The sequence below is a fragment of the Eucalyptus grandis genome, chromosome 8, assembly GCF_016545825.1.
Source record: "Eucalyptus grandis isolate ANBG69807.140 chromosome 8, ASM1654582v1, whole genome shotgun sequence".
NCBI classification, from domain to species: Eukaryota; Viridiplantae; Streptophyta; class Magnoliopsida; order Myrtales; family Myrtaceae; genus Eucalyptus; species Eucalyptus grandis.
In genome coordinates this window covers 27,178,092-27,197,611 of record NC_052619.1, presented here as the reverse complement: position 1 = coordinate 27,197,611, position 19,520 = coordinate 27,178,092, and the positions used below count along the sequence as shown (strand labels likewise).

Below are 19,520 nucleotides of genomic sequence, written 5' to 3'. Positions count from 1 at the left end.
ATCATCATAGCTTAACTAACAAAGTTAATCCCCTGATCACGCTGCACAGTGCATGCGGCTTTTTGAAAATAGATTTGACATCCGCATGCAAATTTTAATGACCAGTGCAATAATCGCTTCCGTCTCCACGTCCAAGTCCATCCACCCAGCAAGTGTACCATGTTCACATGAACGGGGTGCCTAACAACTTTTAAGTACTGATATAAAACAAAAGCAGAAGCTCGCATATGCAGCAAGAATATTTCAGAAACATCCCGCTTGTCCCATTGGAGTATGAAAACAACGGAAAATGCGGAAACGGTATGATTCAGCAGCCCCTGCTAGCATTGATAAAAAGATAGATCATCACTTGAAAAAGTGCTACATTTCTTGAGTAGCACTATGAGCTTTACTTTTCCGGGTTACAAACTATCTTGTTTCATCCACCTCATTACAACACTAAACACGCGGAAACAATCGAGAGGATTTTGCACAACTCAAGGCCCACATCTGCCAAAAATCTTACTTTTCCTTTCTTCTTTTCAATTTTCCTTTTTTGTACATATACCCTTCAAGGAGCCTTCTCATTGATGAATCCCACCGCCAATTGCAAAAGGGTGCCCTCCTCTTCGAGTCTTCAACCAACGAACAAAATCAAGTGCAAAATACAGCAACAAAATTTCTACAGGTAAATTTTTTAGTAACTACAACATTCCAGCTCACCTAATCCTAGTTGCAATCCAATCCACACACTTCTAGTACAATGCCGTCCTTGGAAATGAAAGGGTTTATTCGGACCCATAAAAGAGTTAAAATCGAGGCAAGAAGAATTGCCCAAACAATTATGATTGTAGGTAACCGATCTTGTTTTCCCATGAATCCCTTGAGGAAGGGATGCAGATGAACAATGACCCACAAAGCAAAGAAAAGTTTACCAAACAGTGGACCCCAAGATTCGTAGCCATTAGTGATGGCATCTGAAACGCCAACAATGACTCCAATTATGTTTAGGATGAGCAGAGTCAAGGGAGGGATTAACAGTGATGTCCACTTAAAGAGGTATAGCTCAGAGAATTCTCCATCATCTCCGGCTTTGGACGTGACCGTGAAATTTGTGCTGACTCCAGCCAAAACTTTTAGTAGACCCTGGAAGAGAGCAAACAGGTGACAGGAGACCCCACCAATTACCCAGAACTGCTCATTTCTCCACCAGTTGTGGATGCTGACACCACCCCACCGCATCTCAAGGATGCCTGTAGCCGCAATAGATATAAACAGTGCCATGAAAATGAGACTAGCATAGTTGCTCATCTGCAACAATGTTGAAAAGGTAAAGTCAGCAATGGTCTTGTTGCAATCAAGCAAAATCAATTGCTTGAGCAAGCACAGAACTCCTGGAAGTGTGGTGGAACTTACCTCAGGGACAATAAACTTTCCTGTTAGAAGACAAACGGCTGGAAGAGTACAATATGCGATCAAGGGAATGGAAGTCAAAGGATAGACGACCGAGTTGATGTAAGAAAACCGCTCTAACCATTTTAAGCCACAGCCATACCCATACCATATTGGACAATGCCTGCTCAAAAGGATCTCAACCTTTCCAAGAGCCCAACGGAGAACCTGATGCAGGCGATCTGATAGGTTTATTGGAGCTGAACCCTTGAAAGCAGGCCGCTTAGGCACGCAGTATACAGATCGCCAGCCATGACAATGCATCTTGAAGCCCGTTAGAATATCCTCTGTAACGGAGCCATATATCCAGCCCACCTAAGGGATAGTTACAAGTAGACAATAAGCGCAATGCAAAGTAGACAATCTCGATACAGTATCAAAAGCAGTGACTTCTGCTGAAATTGTAAGATCTTTACCTCTTTTCCCCATTCCGTTTTGTCCTCATAACCACAGCTAATGACATGAATGGCTTCTTTCAAAAGTGATGCAGTAGTGGCTCCCTTTGGGGCACCACCTTCTTCCATCAAGGATGTAGCTATAAAAACTGGGGATTGACCGAATTTCTTCTCGAACTTTAGTCGGGACATTAGTGATGATTTTTCATTGTCTATACCTGAAATATAGTTCCAAAAAGTACGTATCATTTTGCATCTATCCATTTCTATTATAAGAAATAACAAGCAAGCGCCATAAGACTACTATGTGAAATCACAATCGTAGAAATGAATGCAGCGTAAAAAATGAAGATTTCAGATAAAGCATATATTTGGAAAATCGACTACTTGATACAAGTGGAACAACATGCAAGTCCAAAGATTAATTTAGATAGAAAATGGGCACCTTCAATTCCCTCTTCAATATTTTCCAGTGCATGAATCTGCTTTGAAGCCTCCCTGTTCCTCCCTGTCTTCTTTTGCTCATCGGACTTCATTTTCCTACCTCTTTTTCTAGATCCACAACACAAGCAGCACCATTTTGGCCAACAGTTACATGTATTCTCGGGAGGTTTCTTTTTCATTGGGGCATCATATCCATACAAAGCCTGCCTCCGGAAGACACAACCAGTTCCGACATAAATTGGTCCTTGATTACCATCCAAACCCTTCATATTTATCTGGATTCAACAGTATAGACATAAGTATATATGAATAATTTGCTTTTTTCTGAAAAAAGGAAAGGAAGAACATTACGATATTAATGAGGCCTATAAATATGTTTACTTACATCAAAAAATACTACATTACGATTTGAGTATCTATCATGACGATCTATCCCGTCAAATCTCTGTGGAAATTTCACATAACATATCTTCTTGCCCGAAATTGGATCCATCATGAAGCACATGGCTTCTCGAAGAGCCTTGCTGTTGTTTATATAATGATCACAATCCACGTTCAGCAAATAAGGGGCATTTGTGATGACTGCTGAGACCCGCACCTTGATTAACGACTCACAAAATAGCAGGTAATTCAGCAACTTGAGAGAGATGATATAAACAGCTGAGAAGTAAGTCCAGACTTTGAAAGGTACTTCGGGTAGACAGGGATTCATACCAGAGCATTCATGGCACCAGCTTTCTTGTGATGATCAAAACCAGGTCTCTTCTCGCGAGAGACATAAACTAGCCGAGGTAATTCATTTCCTTCAACATCACGGTCACCATTTTGGCCAAGGAAAACCTGCATAAAGATAATTAAATGAAAGACGACTTTAAATTCTCTGAATGTAAGCCAACTTCATAAATCTTATGCCACAAATAATAGAAAAATTCCCCGAAAGCAGCATCCACCTGGATCATTCCAGGATGATCTCTGACATTGTTCCCAGGCCACGGAGTGCCATCCTGCATTGTCCAACCCTCTTCAGGAACTTTCTGTGCCATTGCCACCAACCCATTTATCCGAACTTTGAACTCTTCATATTCTCTCTGCAACAATAAAGGTGAGAGAGCCAATATAAGACATCTAGAAACAAGCAGTCTCCTTGATTATGTAAAAGGCAAAGACACCACATTGGCTTTCACACACAAGAGTAGATAAAAGTCACACAACAAACTTGAAAAGGTTAAAAGCTGAAGACCTTCATGGCGCGGCGTTCTCTCACAAATTCAGGATTCACTTTGTCCTTCAAATAGTCAACCTTCTGAGAAAAATACCATTCTGGAGCCCTAGGCTCAATATTGAATCTCTTACAGAATGGGACCCACTTCATTGCAAACTCTGATGTCTCGGAAAGGGCTTCAAAGGTGAGCATCGCTGCCCCGTCATCTGAGACATAGCATGCTACTTTGTCGACTGGGTAATCTACAGCAAGTATGGACAGAACAGTGTTTGCAGTTATAAGAGGAGGTTCTTTCATGGGATCCGCTGTACTCACAAATATCCACTTGAGGTGCTTTTGAAGTCGCCACATTGGGTGCCTGCCCAGGCAACTCCAGTGCTTTTGAGAACACTAGTGACACCTAAACAGAACAATCGATCTCACTTCAACTCATAAACGAGACCTAGCACTTAGTGGCTTAATGTGGCAGAAGATGCTTGAAGGCCTAGATTATTTTCTCTTTGCAAATTGAACCTAATGCATCGATCAACCCCCAAATAACTCAAGGTTGCAATATTAATGACTTAAGTGGCAATGGTTGAATCAAAACTAAGTCAACATGTCATTACATTTAAGTGGTTATTTATTATTTTCCCTTAACATCAATATACACACTTCATATTTATACATGGAACTCACATTACAAAGAAGAGTGTATGAAGAAACCAAGATACCTCTTTGAATCATAGATAACAGGGAACACAGGCGAGTTCTCTATTATGTGCAAGAACTTCTTCAATTTCAAATCTGACTGCAACAAAGTAGCGAAAACAGGTAAAACAACATGGCAAAAATGAGGAACTATTACATAATTCTTCATTTACAGGAAGATATCAACTAGCACACTGAATAAGCAAGTTCCAAGCATAAGATATATGTAACAAAACAAATATGACAGTTATAAATGACCATTAAAAGGAGCAGCTATTGAGGACCCACCTTCTAAAATTCCATTAGTTCATCAGCTCTGAAGTTCTTCACCTAATATCAGAACAGAAACTAAGGCGGGATCAGCCAACACATCAATTACAGTTGGTAGAGAAAACAAAACAAAAATATAAATGAAAGCAATCTCATGAACTCAAAAGTGGCATTGACATGTTAAGCATACTTAATTTGGAATAATTCACTTTGCAAAATAGTAATTAGAAATAACACGCTAATGCATTGGAAACTACAAAATTTCCTTTTTAGTTACTTAGTAAGTCTACTTAGAGCACTGTTAACAAAAGGGCACTTGTTAAGCATACTTATTTAATATGATTCACTTTCCAAAGAAAAAATTACAAACACCACAAGAACAATCTGTGCATCCAATTGAAAAGCAAAAAATTTTCTTAATCAACTACTTAAGAATTGCCCCTAGAGAACAGTTAACAAAATCCTTACAAATACATAGATCTTCACTACAGATCAGACTCATGGCACATGCATGAACAGAAAAATACAATCTTTATCATGAAACTACCTGCTTCAAGGGGACGAAACTTATACTGGAAGGCAGCAAAGCCTGAGACCAAAGGAAAAGGAACATGAGCCGGTGATACGCTGCACTTCTCGTAACATTTTATCATACTTTGCTCTAAGAAACATTTAGCCGTAGCAGATATATAACTTGACATATTAAGAAGAAACATTTAGCTGTAGCAAATATATGACTCATACATATTAAGCTAAACCAAATGTGCAATTCCTTGTCATGTCTGTTTTTGTCTATGCTTTATCTAGTAGATGAGCACTCTTGATAGGGAAACATAATACTATGAATTTTTGGGATCAAAATAGAGTATCTCGGATATATATAGTAATACCATCCTCTGGGACAAGCTCAGAGGATGACAAAACTTGAACTGGTCAAAGCTTGTCTAGCTAGCTGCAACTCCTCGAAAACATGTAATAGATGCTGAGGCAAAGTGTGGGGTAGAAAGAAGCTTCAAGAGGGAATCCTTCAGGCATTTAAATATATAGAGAAAAAAAGGAAAGAATAGGTGAGCACAAGCTTCCAGCCCGGATAACACTCTATCATGACAAGATCCATTATGCCAGCAATCTGAAAATCTTCCATTTAAGTTCTAGCTGGGCCTTAGCTTCAAGCAAGGATAGTAGGACATGTGCAGAATTCTTCATTTTAGATTCTAGTTTAGGCGATTAGTTCAAACACACCTCATAGCTGAAGGGGCCTTCTAGCGTATCCAAGTCATGAGTCCCAATTGCAACCAGTGTTCTTCGCCTAAAATATCGAGAGAATCCGAGCATGTCAATCCAAGCAGAACATTTTGAGGATCTAGCATAAGCACAAGCATCTGATGTACTAAGTGGAGGGATTGGGGGGCTGGGCATCTATTACATGCAAATAAAATATCAAATTGAATATAGATCTCGAGAATGAAAACTAGTTCAAGCAACATATCTATCATCACCACTTCACCAAATTATTCAAAACAACTCAGCGGAGTCCTCTCTTCACATCCAGGCATTTCTCACAATTTAAAGCCCTCCTAAGGGTAATAATATATATGGCCCCTACTAAGCACATAGAGCATAAGCAACAGTGAAGCCATGACTTATTTAAAAAAAAATAAAAATAAATAATGCTTCCCTCACATCTTTAATTTATAAAGTAACATTATTGTATCACACCAAAATGCACGCTTGCAAAGACAATTGGCTGCATGCTGGAAATTTTTAAAACCATTGCTCGGACAAGCCATATAGGACGTTGCATCTCAATGTAAGATCACGGTCGCTCTTCTTTACATTTAAGGTTCAAATGAACACAAGTAAAAAGCTTCCCAAAAATGTGTTGTCCTCCCGCCACTCCCTCTCAAACCTGAAATCTTGAAATAGAGAAGGAAAACAGGTATTATGCTGCATGTTAATGATCCAAAAATTAATACCGGCAAATGTTCTGATGGAGCTTGTCTTGAAGATCAATGAAGCTGTTATAACTGGCTTCATCAAATGTTATCCCTCTTAAGACAGCAGAAACAACGTATGGACGGATTTGTGAGGCAGAAATGGTCACTCAAGTAATAAATTATTCCAGCATAGATCAATCTAGACAGATCAATCCTCACATATCAGCACCTCTGGTTTTACATGCATCTTAAGCATTGATCCCCTGCTGATGTTACGAAGACTGTATTGAGGTGTCTCCTCCTGCTTATTGAATACACGTAGGGCCTGAGCAAGCCCTTCGAGGCAAAGCAAGTCGTATCCGTGCATTTCCTAGAGGATACCTTATTATTATAATAGTATAGTCATTTCTACACTACATGCAGGAATTTATCAAGAAGAATAATCATTAATTACCAATACAGACTAAAACGATGATAAACCCATCATGTCTTTGAAAAACTTGACTTATAACTAAATAATGAAGTTTCTAGATGACATGATTCAAAATAAAGCCAACAGCATTAAGGAGTCAATATCGCAACCTGCTGACCAAATCTAAAAAGGCTTGTTACGTTTCTTGCCGATAATACCTATAAAATTTGGGGATTGACCCATCTAGCATGACAAAATGTTGAACATAAACTAAATTCAAGATCAACCCCTTTTAGGACCATTATCATGAACCGGGAATCCCAAGGGTCAGAATATCAACCCGCTTCCCCACACAACTAGAATTCTTCACAAAGTGGTGAAAAGATGTCCTAACTTGTACCAATCTTTCAAGAAAACTATTAACACATAAGCAAGAAAAGCCTCCACGCACACTATAAATGCTACATGGACTACTCAAGAGCTGAGCCTTTTTCAGGTGGTAATGTGTTTATGAAGTCTCTAATTACATGCAATTAGTCCTTCACATTGATCGACCGAAAAGATAACAAAAAAAACCCTTCGGCAACATCATAACATCAAAGAAAAGATCGAACCACACAGCATCTCGATAGCCATTACGAGCAACATGGTCCGCGAAAGACTTTAACCCATCCGAAGTCGGACACTAACATCTTAAACCCCCAAACCAAAATTCACCCACGACTCGCGAAACAGCTCCAAACCCATCCGAAACACACAACATCTAACCGAATGCCGAATCAACCTCGCAGTCACCTGTTCGCCGGAACTTCGATTTTGTAGATGACTTCCTCGTCCTCATCAGTCTCCTCTTCCAGGTGCTTCTCCTTTCTGATGATCGCCTTCTCCGTCGTCTGGCCAGCACAAACAAAGAAGCCCAACCCCCTCAGCCTTAAAAAAAAAAAAATCCCCCCCCCCCCAAAAAAAACCAGGTCTGATTTGCTCGCGGTGGTTCGCCGGTAGGAAAGAGGAAGGGCAGAGAGAGAGGGAGGTCGTGGTCCTCTCGCCAGTCCCGTGCAGTGGTTCGTCGATTGCTCGCGGTCCTCTCGCCGGTCCCGTGCGGTGGTTCGCCGGTCGGAAAGAGGGAGGGCAGAGAGAGAGAGGGAGTTCGCGGTCCTCTCGCTGGTCCGGTGCGGTAGTTCGTCGGTTGCTGGCGGTGGTTCGCCGATCGGAAAGAGGGAGAGCACAGAGAGACTGGGAGGTCGCGTCCTGTTCGTCGGAGAGAGAAAGAGAGAAGGAGGGAAGAGTGAGAGAGGCGAGAGAGGAGAGAGAGAAAAAACCCAGCAAATTCGAGTGAAGAGAGAGAAAAAATTTTGAGCAGGAGGAATACGATGACCGTCCTTTCTTCACGGTGGAGCCGAGCCGACCAAAAATCAGCGCCTTCCTTTTCCAGCGGGTCCCGCTCGGGGACACGTGCCGGTATTTCATTGGTTTGTGCGCACCAGGTCAGCGGATGACCTGGCGCGCACGAACCGCTGACAATTGAGGAGAGATAATGGTCTTTTGGGCGGGAGCTTTGCGTGACTTGTCTTTTCTTCTGCCAGCGAGCCGAGCCGAGCCGAGCCGACCGAATCCTTTCATATTTCAGCGGGTATCACATGACAGGTGGTCGGTATCTCTAAAGGATAGTGACAGGAGTTTTCTTTTGGTTGAAACAGGAGTTTTTTCTTTTTTTTTATCGAAAATACGATTATTATTGATTTATTTAGCCAAGTTTAGAAGAAATGCATCAGCAGCATAAGCACTTTTTGTCATTCTATTTCGGTCAGTCGCACACATGGGAATAACCAATTCCGTCCTAGGCATGTTTGTTTTATGAAAAACTCAATAATTAAAAAATATTTTTAAAAAAACAATTTTCAAGAATATAATTAATTTTCTTTTGTTCGATAAATATCATTGAAAAGTTGAACCTTAATGGAAAATACTTTCTCAGATATTTTTAAATAAATATTTATTTTTATTTATTTTTCCTTTTGACCTTCTCTCCCAGCCGCTTCTCCACCTCAACCATCGCCCCTTCCTCCTGTCCACCGCCATCTTCGAAGACTCACCTCCCTCTGCCTTTTTGTTGCCGGACCTTTTGCCCTAAATATAGCCTCTCCCTTCTTAACCGGAGTAAGCCTCTCTCGTCTATTCCGCACCCTTGCATTCGAGATATTGCCTGTTACCGTATAGCCATAGTAAAGCCTCTCTCTCTTCCTTACGCAAAGCTCGAGAACTGATGAAGAAAAGTGAGTTTCTGCTCAAATCGGGGCCTCGTCTCCTGTCGCTTCGCTCGTTCTCGACCTTTTGCGAGAAGACCTCCTTCCTTCGGGATGTGCGGGCGTCATTTCACGGTGCTGTGAGGCCTGCAATGTGCCGATTTCGATCGCCCATCTCGGAACAAGGGGTCACAAGCATCCCAACACAACAAAACTTTGATCGATTGGATATCGGACGATGTAGTATTTTCCGGTTATACCCAGGTCAGTCCTGTCCCGTCCTTCGGTTCAGTGCTGAGAAAACTTTCGCTCATTCTGAATTTTCATGCGCAGTTTCAAGGAAGTGCTTGAGGAGCGAAGAGGAGACTCGTAATGATGGGCTTCTCAGCAAAGAGGAGACTATTATTAATGAGCTTCCCAAAGAATACCACGATGAGGTGCGTGTTACCATTTGGTCTCTGAATTTTTCCTTCGTGATCTCTTGTGGGGTTTTGATTCTTGAGCGTTTGTTGAGATTATTTTTGCTGATCTTCCGTCTGAGGCGTTTCGCAGAAAATTTTTCCGTTGTCCATTTTAGTGGTTAGGGAAACATTTTCCCCATGTGCGACTGGCCGGCGGTCTGTGCTGCCTTGCTCGAGGCTGTCAGGCGAGCTCGGGCCTCGCCAGATCCGGCGAGTTGGCCAGGGCTCGAGCCTAGCCCGAGGTGGCCAAAGGTTGGGGGAGGCTCTAGCCACCTCGGGAAGAAGATAAAAAGAAAGAAATGAATAATAAAGAATAATTAAAATCAATTTTAAAAATTAAAATAAGAAAAAGTTATTGAAAAAGTGTGTACGGAGAAAAAGATTTTTTCTAAAGGAACGGTGGAAAATATTTTTTATTTTGTTTTTAGGTTTTAGCTGAATATCGAAAAATAATTATATTTTTCTTAAAAATAACTCTTTAAAAAATATTTTTTAGAATCGTCACATTTTCCATGGAACAAATGAAGACTTAAGTTTGGATTGGGAAATTGTTAAGCGAAGGATTGATCCTCGGAATTAAATTCTCGTCTTCCTTTCTGGAATTCATAGGAAATTGTCACTTTTCTCTTCTAGAATGTCAAGGCATAATCTTGAAAACCATAAAACAAGATCTTACGAAGGGAAGTTCTACATTTTAGACGTTGGAGGGGAAACTTCTCTCTGATTTCAAATTTTTTACTACATGAAAAGAGAATTTTTTTTTTCCTTTCCTGTTTCATCTGCTCTACTTTTTCCTCGTTTACAATGTTGTCTAACCGAAGGGGAGTGCAAAAACAGATCAAGGAGACTTCTGTGGATGGCATGCCATCATCAGGCTTCAAGTATGATGTGTTCTTGAGCTTCCGAGGACCTGATGTTCGCCGCACGTTTGTGGATTGCCTCTACTATAGCCTACTTGACTCTGGAATAACTGTCTTCAAAGATGACAAAGAGCTTCCTGTAGGCGGGGAAATTGGACTGGAGCTCAAGTGTGCTATCGACAACTCAAGGATCCACATGCCGATTTTCTCGGAAGGCTATGCATCTAGCTCTTGGTGCCTCCAGGAGCTAGCGTACATGGTGAAGTGCCGGAAAAAATCCGTGGGACACGAAATCGCTCCTATTTTCCATGGAGTGAGTCCTTCAGATGTCAGGCTCAGGAGGGGTTCATTCAGCAAGGACCTGCTTCAGCATGAGCAGTATTACAGCAAGGAGACGGTGCGAGAGTGGGAGGAGGCTCTAAGAGAGGTCGCAGATCTATCAGGATGGGACGCAAACACCTTAGAGTAAGTAAAATTTAGAAAGTTTTATGGCCATTACACCATTTTCTTTATTCAATCTCTCTCTCTCTCTCTCTCTCTCTCTCTCTCTCTCTCTCTCTCTCCCTCTCTCTCTCTCTCTCTCTCTCTCTCTATATATATATATATATATATATATATATTGCAATCCAAAAAGAAGGGTAATTTTAATTGGCAATTTAAGGTTCCATATCATGGTCAATCATAATGATATTGAAAGGTATGGTAAAGACATTATAAAGCTTCTTCGTGTAATGGTCAAATGTGCTATGTTAGAAATGAACTAGCTCTGTGTTGCTTGTTTCATGCTATTTCTGAGATTCCAAAAGTAGAAGTATTTATCAAGCCAACATGATCCACTTTGATGATTATCAACAATACAAATGCACTTGGGAGATGGCTAGTGGGTTGCAATACCTTCAGCTGAATGGTTGATAGAAATTGTTTGTTCGATCACCATCATAAATTCCTGTGAGAGAGAGACAGAGATGCTGTTAGGGAGTGTTTCCAGCCAAATAAAGATTGAAAGTATATTCTGGATAATTCCTAGATATCCTCATATATTGCTAATATGGGTGCTCCTCTTTTCTTTGAAGATGATGATTTATTTTCGTGGCAGGCATGGTAGACTTATCAAAGATATTGTTCTAAAGATTTATAATAAGCTGAAGAAGAGACAAAAGGTTCTTCCCGATCATTTAGTTGGAATTGATGATCGAGTCAAAGATGTGGTGCGGCAGTTGGACCCCGGCTCCCTGGATGTACGATTTCTTGTTGTGCATGGTATGGAAGGAATTGGCAAGACAACTCTTGCCAAGTCAGTTTTCAACGAGATAGCTCCTCTGTTTGATGGTTGTAGCTTCCTTTCAGACATCCGAAAGAGCTCACAAGTCGGTGGCATCAGAAGGTTTCAAAAACAGCTGTTATCCGATATCCTGAAGAAGAACATAGATGTCCAGGACATTGATGATGGTATCAACATGATACGAGAAAAGTTTTGCAACAAGAGGGTCTTCATTGTCTTTGATAATGTGGATAAGCCAGAGCAGCTCCTGAAACTGATGGGGAACTGTGACTCACTCGGCCATGGAAGCAAGGTGATTGTCACGACTGGGAATGTGGGTCTTAAAGCATTTCTTCCTAAACAGCATCTTGCTTATGAGATGAGACAGTTGAATCCTTGGCATGCTCTTCAACTTTTCAGTAAGCATGCCTTTGGAGAAAGGCTACCTCCAGATGATTATGAATGTATTTCCAGTGAAATAGTGGCCACAATCGGAGGAAATCCTTTTGCTCTTGAAGCTTCAGGTTCTTTCCTCCGTGGCAAAAGTCTCAGGATATGGTTAGAAGAATTGGAGCGTTTAAAGGAAGTACCTAATAGGGTAGTCCTAGAGGAGTTGAGGATAATTTATGAGGCATTAAGCTTTCAGGAGAAGCAAATTTTTTTAGACATTGCAACATTTTATGACGGCATGGATAGCACGACTGCAACATTTATGTGGAAAAGTTGTGGTTATTTCCCTGAAAGCGGACTTGCTACTCTCACTGCTTTGTCTCTGTTAAAGATAGACCATCACAATATTTTTCAGATGCACAACCTGATCAGAGATTTTGGAAGGGAAATTGTTCGAGAGGAGAATTATCTGAGTCTAGGAAGTCAAAGCAGATTGTGGGAATCAGAGGAATGCCTTCACGTCCTTTGTGATCCGGTAAAGTAATTGATATGATAGAACTGCAATTTTGTTTGTAAAAATTTGACAGAATTCTGTTCTTTGATAAGTTTTCTGTTTGATGTTAGAGTTCACTGATGCTTGCTATATTTACTAGATTGATCATGGGCAAAAGAGTAGTGTTCAACTACTTAGCTTAAAAGTCCCTGAGGGACGGACGCTTACGAGTCAACAATTTGCTGCTCTGCCAAATCTAAGGATTCTTCATGTTGAAGGGGGAAACTTCACTGGAGATTATGAGAATGTTTTCAGAGAATTAAGATCGCTGTATTGGAATTGTTGTCCTGCAGAATTGGATGTGATCAATTTCTCTCCAAGCAATCTAGTTGTTCTCAAGCTTTCTGGTACTGAACTTAGAGATGATTGGCCTGGATGGCACCAAATCCTGGTATGTACAATTACACATGCATCTATTTCTACTTTTATTGTTTATGAAACATGTCTGCAATTGCTCATTCCCCATTCGATATTCTGGTGACCAACAGAAATCATCCAAATTGAAAGAACTGGAACTTGGAGATTGCAGCCACTTAACTAGATTGCCTGACCTCTCTGCCATCTCAACATTGGAAAGACTGACCATACGAAATTGCCAAAGCTTAGTTGAAATTGGTAAATCAATTGGTAAGCTAGTACACCTGAATTACTTGGAAATTGATGTGTGCAATCGTCTGAGAGAGTTGCCTGAAGAAGTTGGCTGTTTAAAGGCTTTGAAAGAGCTGATTGTGAGAGGGACAATACTTGGTCCTGTTGGTTCATATCTTCCCCACTTGATTGGTAATCTACAGTGTTTGACAAGGCTAGAGATGGAAAGTGTTGGAATTGGCGAACTTCCAAAATCAATTGGACAGCTAAAGGACCTTGAAAGGTTGAGTTTCTCCAGATGTGATGAGCTAAGAAAGCTTCCAGACTCGATTGGGGAATTGGAATCACTACGTGAGTTGGATCTGTCTCATACAAAAGTAACGGAATTACCTGATTCGATTGGAAAACTGAGGAAGTTAGAAGTGATAAGGATAGATCATAGCAAGATAAGGAAGATCCCGGGGACTATAGGAATGGTGGAAAAGCTAGAGGAATTTCATGCCAAAAAATGCGTGAATTTGAAGGGAGATATTCCTAGAGGAATTGGGCTCCTATCGTTTCTGAAAATCCTAGACTTATCTCACACTTGCATTCAATCCGTGCCGACAACAATCAACCAGCTTTCTCATCTTCAAGAACTTTATTTGGAAAGTAGCCATAAAATTAAACAAATCCCAGAACTTCCTGCGAGTTTGATTACCCTGTATGTCGAGTCTCGCTCATTGAAGAGAGTCCCAAACCTCGCAAACCTCACCAATTTAGTCAATCTAATTGTATCTGACTGCTCTGAGGAATCTCTTTCTAGCCCTCACGTTGCCGATTTTAGCCAGTCTCCAAACCTGGAGTGGATTGGGAAGTTGTCTAGACTGGAGAGCCTGAAATTGGTTCATAAAAGCATCAATTCACTGCCAATTAAGTTAGCTTCCCTTCCTGGCCTGGAGCGACTAGTTCTGTCTTGTTTTAACTTGCAATGCCTCACTCAACCGCTTCCTTCCACACTCTCCAAGCTGAAGTTTATAAACTTAAACTCATTGGCAGAATTACCGCCCTGTTCTGACTTGAAAAATATGTCGACGTTGGAGCTGTGTAAATCGTTGCTGACAGTAATTCCACTCGGTCAGTTTGGACAATGGGAGAATCTGAGGGAACTGACCGTGTCGAACTGCACATATCTGCGGCTGTTATCCTGTCCGTCAGGCTTGAAGAAGCTCAGAGTGTTGTGCTTGTCGAATTGCCCAAGGCTAGTTGAGATCCTAGGTCTTGAAGAACTGGAATCGCTGGAAAGTATAAGGATTGACGAGTGCAGCTCCCTAGTAAGGTTTCCTAATCTCTTGAAGTTAAAGAAGTTGAAGACCATCGAATTCATATCCTGCAGATCGTTAGAAATATTGCCTTCTCTATCTCCGGCAGCTTTCAAACGTTGTCATCTAGTAGTTGACAGATGTGATAAGCTAGCCAACCACAATGGCCCTTGCTGGAGTTAAGCTAGCCAACCGCAATGGCCATTGCTGGAGTCACAAAGACAAAAGGCAATGTCCATGCACCATTCGCCCCTATGAGCCGGGTGGACAACACTCACCTTGTCCTGTTTGCTTATAGCTTCCCTGAGAATGAGATTTCTTTGGTAGAGGATATGCTGGTAACTTCTCTTTCGTTTTTTTTTTCCCAGGTTGTGCTCCTTTTCATTCTCAACTTTCCAATTAGCATACTCTGGATTAACAGGGGAAGCTCACATGTGTGAGGGCATTACATATGCATGAGCAGTCTAGTATGCTCTCTCTTTAGTCTTCACTTTACTCTGAATTAAAACAGGAATCTCGTTTGATCATAAGGTGTCTTCTTGTAGATAACTAATAAATTTATTTAATAAAACTGCATAAGCATTTAAAATAGAATGAATCTGGAAATAGGACAGGAAAAAAGGAATAATAATGGGTTTACTAAAACAAGTGCAGTGGAGGACTAGGAGACTTTTTGTGGAAATTCTTGAGGTTGCTTGGGGTGATGGTGCCATTCCGTTATTTGGTTCCTTAAGCAACGAAAGAATCTTTGTTTCTTAAGGAACCAGCTTTCAATTTGGTGTCCATGGCTGAGATGACATGAATAATGTCCGCATAAAAATGGCTTCATTAGGTCACGTCTCAAGTTTCAATGTTTTGCAGTTGACTGAGTTAGGCATGACTGAGATGTTGCCATTTTCAGTTAAATATTTTTGTAAGCAGGAAGTGCCAGATCTGTTGATATTTCCATGTTCAATCTTCTCCTTGATTATCACCAGAAAAGGAAAATAAAAAGACTCATCTTTTCAATGATTAACGTGTTTAAATGGACGATGACAATGGTGATGCGGAACCCCAATGTAAAATTTTCGAGCATTGCCCAGTCTAGGCAGGCAATACATTCTACATAACCTTTACGTCCATAGACAACTAGGTTTATTTACTAACCTCAAGTGGGTGTATCATGTGGAAACAGGGCCTCAATTGTAGACAAAGTCCGAATTTGTGATGCGGAAATGATTGAAGTACAGAGTCTTGATCGGGTACCATCTCTTCCCTGGGTCTCGAGCTTTCCGATCTCTTGATTCAGCCCCAAGCACACCTTCTCCATAGGTCTGTTCTATCGTGTCCTTCGCTCAAATATCCAACTCCAAGCTGCAGTGCTCATAAAATATTCACTCATTTGTGAAGTTTTTCGTTCTGAATTTTGATGGGCAGTTTTCAGGAAGTGCTTGACAAGCAAAGACGAGACTCTTATTGATGGCCTTCCTAAGGAGCACTCTGACGATGTGTGTTGCCATTTTTCCCTTGTGTTCCTTCTTCGTGATTGTCATGGAGTTTTGATTGTTGAGTGTTTGTTGAGATAAGTTTTGCTGGCTTTTCTGTCTACTTGAAGTCTTGCATGAGTAAATTATGTATTTAAAGTGATGATTGGGAAGCTGTTGAGCTATTCTAAAATCTTGTTGCAAAGATAAATGAGGACATTCTGTAAAAGGCTAGCTAATTTGTAATGTACTGGACATTCGGAACCATGGCCTTGTAATCATTTTGACATGAAATAGTTGGCACAAGTTGTTGGGGAGAACTCGGGTACAACAATTCACCACGGCCAAACGCAATCTAGGATCAATTTCTCCCCCGAAGCTAAATCAACTAAAATTTTTTTAATCCCCAGCAACAACCAGTAATGTATAGCCTCACAAAATGCAAATATAACGTTGAAATGATAAGTAGATAAAGAAATAACGACAAAGTTAATTTAATGTGGAAAATCCGATGCGGGAAAAACCACGAACCGCTCAAAAACATCCACTAATCACCAAGAATGACAGGATACACAAAGTATTCTTCTCTAGTCACACATTAGAGTCTCAATATCAACATTACAATCATCTTCTTCTCACCACATGATGTAGCGAAAAAGTTTGAAGCAGAAAACATTAACCGCAATTGGAGAATTTGGAGACGGTTCGATGAACAAAAAACATCAATTTGTAACCTCGATCTCACGAACAACATACTGAAATTTGAGCCGATTCCGACAATACTTGGCCTTTGAATCAAAGCCACAAAGTTGCAGCGCTCTTCCTCTCTTCTCTTTCTCCTTTGTGCAGTTTTTGTTTTCTCTCTCTCTCCCCTCGTCACTTTTCAGGCGCACACCCCATGTACGACAACTCCACTTCTTTTTGTTCTTTTTCTTTTCTTTCCTTTTTTTTATTTAATTCTAGCTGGGCCCCACATGAAGGTGGACCCAGCCAACAAATCTCCCCCTCCACCTCATATGGGAAGATTCGTCATGCCCGCTTTTCTTTTACAAGCATCAAGCTTCATCACTGGCAAGGCCTTGGTCATCATGTCAGATTTATTGTTGTCGGTATGAACTTTCTCAAGTAAGAAGAGCTTCTCTTCTGACTTTTCTCGAATCCAATGATACTTCACATCAACATGCTTCGATTTTGAATGAAATACCGGATTCTTGCTAAGATTGATGGCACTCATACTATCGCAATATAAAACAAACTTCTTTTGCTTCAAGCCCAACTCTTGTAAGAAATTTTGCATCCAAAAAAGTTATTTACCTCCTTCAGTAATAGCAATATACTCCGTTTCAGTTGTAGACAAAGCGGTACATTTTTGCAATCTCGATTGCCATGAAATAACTCCCCCTGCAAAGATTATTATAAAACATGATATGGATTTTCGGGAATCAACATCACCGGCATAGTCCGCATCCGAGTAGCCACTCAACTCAGGCTTGGCATTTCCATAACACAAGCAAAGTGTAAAAGTACCTCTAAGATATCTTAGAATCCATCTAACAACAATCCAATGCTCCTTACCTAGATTAGAGAGAAATCTACTCACAACACCAACTGCATGAGCAATATCAGGTTTGTACAAATCATGGCGTACATCAAACTACCCACGACTGATGCATAAGGAATTTTCATCATCTCAACCTTCTCTTTCTCACTTGAAGGACACTCATTACTACTCAACTTGAAATGACCTACAAGTGGAGTACTCACCGGTTTACATTTGCTCATGTTGAATCTTTCAAGCACCTTCTCAATATACTTCTCTTGAGATAACCACAGTTTCTTATTCTTCCTATCACGAGTAATTATCATGCCTAAGATTTGCTTAGCCGGGCCTAGGTCTTTCATTGCAAAAGCTTTACTCAACTCATTTTTCAAGCTCTTGATTTTCTTGGCATCATGCCCAACAATCAACATATCATCCACATAAAGTAGGAGAATAAAAAAATCATTATTTGAGAATATTTTCATAAAGACACAAAAATCGGAGTTTGTCTTATCGTATCCTTGTTCTTCCATAAATGATTCAAACTTCATATATCACTGCCTTTGCGCTTGCTTGAGACCATATAAGCTTTTTCTCAATCTACATACAAGGTGCTCATTGCTTTTAATTTCAAAACCCTCCGGTTGCTCCATATATATCTCTTCTAGGTCTCCATGAAGAAAAGCCATATTTACATCAAGTTGTTCAATTTCTAAATTCAAACTGACGGCCAACCTAAGAACAACTCGAATAGAAGACATCTTTACAACCGGAGAAAAAACTCTTCAAAATATATGCCCTTCTTTTGACGAAAGCCCTTCACAACAAGTCTAGTCTTGTATCGTAATTGTAAACTATTTTCTTCCGTCTTCAACTTGTACACCCACTTATTTGTGAGTGTTCTCTTACCCTGAGGCAACTTCACCAATTCAAATGTGTGGTTCTCATGCAAGGATTTAAGCTCCTCTTGCATGGCTTCATGCCACTCATTCTTTTGTTCACATGATATAGCCTCTTCATAAGTTTTTGGCTCCCCTACATCAATGAGTAACACATATTAAAGCCTACGCTCTCTTTCAAATCTTCTAACTTGAGGTAGGATAAATTGCTCTTGCTCAGCTATTTCACCCGTCTCAGCTAAAGAGTCAACATTACGTGAGGATTCACCATCTTCATGACTTCCATGCACTTCTCCCCCATAATTTCTATTAATATTAGAAGGATTTCGGTTGAAGCTAACTGAACGTTGAGCTATATTCTTTGATCTCTTTACCTTGTCAATGTCTTCAATAGTTTGATACTCACAAAACACTACATCTCGGCTTCTAATGACTTTCTTTGCAACTGGATCCCATAACCTGTAGCCAAACTCTTCATGTCCACAACCTAAGAAGATACACTGTTTAGACTTGTCATCAAGTTTGGATCTTTCATCTCTTGGCACATGCACAAATGCCCGACAACCAAATACTTTTAGATGGCTGTAGGAAACTTCTTTGCCACTCCAAACTCTTTGTGGAACATCCCCTTAAGAGGAACTGATGGAGATAGATTTATCAAGTCCACTGCCGTTCTCATCGCTTCACCCAAAAATGACTTAGGCAACTTCGCATGAGAAAGCATACACCGAATCCGATCATTAATTGTCTGATTCATTCTTTCTGCCACTCCATTATGCTGTGGTGTTTTTGGAACAATCTTCTCAAGCTTGATACCATAATCCCTACAATAGTGTTCAAATGGGCCTCTATATTCACCACCGTTATCAGCCCAAACACATTTCAGCATCTTCCCGGTTTCTCTCTCCACATTAACATGGAATTGCTTGAAAGCCACAAGTACCTGATCTTTAGATTTCAAAGCAATAACCCACACTTTTCTAGAACAGTCATCAATAAATGTCACAAAGTATAATGCACATCCAAGAGTTCTAGCATCCATGCAACAAACATCAGTGTGAACTAAATCAAGTACATTTAATTTCGTATGTGGAGATGAACTATGAAATGAGAATCTATGTTGCTTACCAATCAGACAATGAGTGCATTCCTTTATATTT

The 19,520-nt window shown here is 40.5% G+C and overlaps 2 protein-coding genes across 4 annotated transcripts; one reads left to right on the top strand and one right to left on the bottom strand.

The window, feature by feature from the left end:
* Positions 1–425: 425 nt before the first annotated feature.
* On the bottom strand, positions 426–8,104 carry LOC104446786 (cellulose synthase A catalytic subunit 2 [UDP-forming]-like). 3 transcript variants are annotated; one of them, XM_039300825.1, is made up of 14 exons: positions 7,597–8,104; positions 6,429–6,759; positions 5,695–5,761; positions 5,000–5,041; positions 4,471–4,512; positions 4,206–4,282; positions 3,511–3,892; positions 3,221–3,358; positions 2,985–3,110; positions 2,656–2,868; positions 2,272–2,545; positions 1,848–2,044; positions 1,396–1,746; positions 426–1,290 (listed from the first exon to the last, which is right to left on the bottom strand). In XM_039300825.1, exons 7-14 carry the CDS (start codon positions 3,841–3,843, stop codon positions 709–711), a joined length of 2,214 nt encoding a protein of 737 aa, XP_039156759.1. In that variant the 5' UTR covers positions 3,844–3,892; positions 4,206–4,282; positions 4,471–4,512; positions 5,000–5,041; positions 5,695–5,761; positions 6,429–6,759; positions 7,597–8,104; the 3' UTR covers positions 426–708. The 3 variants fall into 3 exon arrangements, with proteins under 3 accessions (XP_039156759.1, XP_039156761.1, XP_039156760.1); XM_039300827.1 differs by lacking the exon at positions 6,429–6,759; XM_039300826.1 differs by lacking the exons at positions 5,000–5,041; positions 5,695–5,761; positions 6,429–6,759; positions 7,597–8,104 and having other exon boundaries at positions 4,471–4,530.
* Positions 8,105–8,865: 761 nt separating this feature from the next.
* LOC120286056 (disease resistance protein RPV1-like) lies at positions 8,866–16,220 on the top strand. Its single transcript, XM_039300824.1, has 8 exons — positions 8,866–9,308; positions 9,378–9,481; positions 10,343–10,830; positions 11,462–12,551; positions 12,670–12,960; positions 13,058–14,796; positions 15,633–15,769; positions 15,875–16,220. The coding sequence occupies exons 1-6, from the start codon at positions 9,065–9,067 to the stop codon at positions 14,639–14,641; spliced, it is 3,801 nt and encodes a 1,266-aa protein (XP_039156758.1). The 5' UTR covers positions 8,866–9,064; the 3' UTR covers positions 14,642–14,796; positions 15,633–15,769; positions 15,875–16,220.
* The last annotated feature ends 3,300 nt before the right edge of the window (positions 16,221–19,520 follow it).

What these genes read in the sequence shown, in the direction of transcription:
- LOC120286056 (XM_039300824.1), top strand. Translation starts at nt 9,065, where the DNA reads ATGAAGAAAAGTGAGTTTCTGCTCAAATCGGGGCCTCGTCTCCTGTCG. An exon ending in TGGGACGCAAACACCTTAGA is followed by an intron (nt 10,831 to 11,461) that starts GTAAGTAAAATT and finishes TTTTCGTGGCAG; the next exon opens with GCATGGTAGACTTATCAAAG. An exon ending in TTCACGTCCTTTGTGATCCG is followed by an intron (nt 12,552 to 12,669) that starts GTAAAGTAATTG and finishes TATATTTACTAG; the next exon opens with ATTGATCATGGGCAAAAGAG.
- LOC104446786 (XM_039300825.1), bottom strand. Translation starts at nt 3,843, where the DNA reads ATGTGGCGACTTCAAAAGCACCTCAAGTGGATATTTGTGAGTACAGCG. An exon ending in CTGGTGCCATGAATGCTCTG is followed by an intron (nt 2,869 to 2,984) that starts GTATGAATCCCT and finishes TCGTTAATCAAG; the next exon opens with GTGCGGGTCTCAGCAGTCAT. An exon ending in TATTGAAGAGGGAATTGAAG is followed by an intron (nt 2,045 to 2,271) that starts GTGCCCATTTTC and finishes ACTATATTTCAG; the next exon opens with GTATAGACAATGAAAAATCA.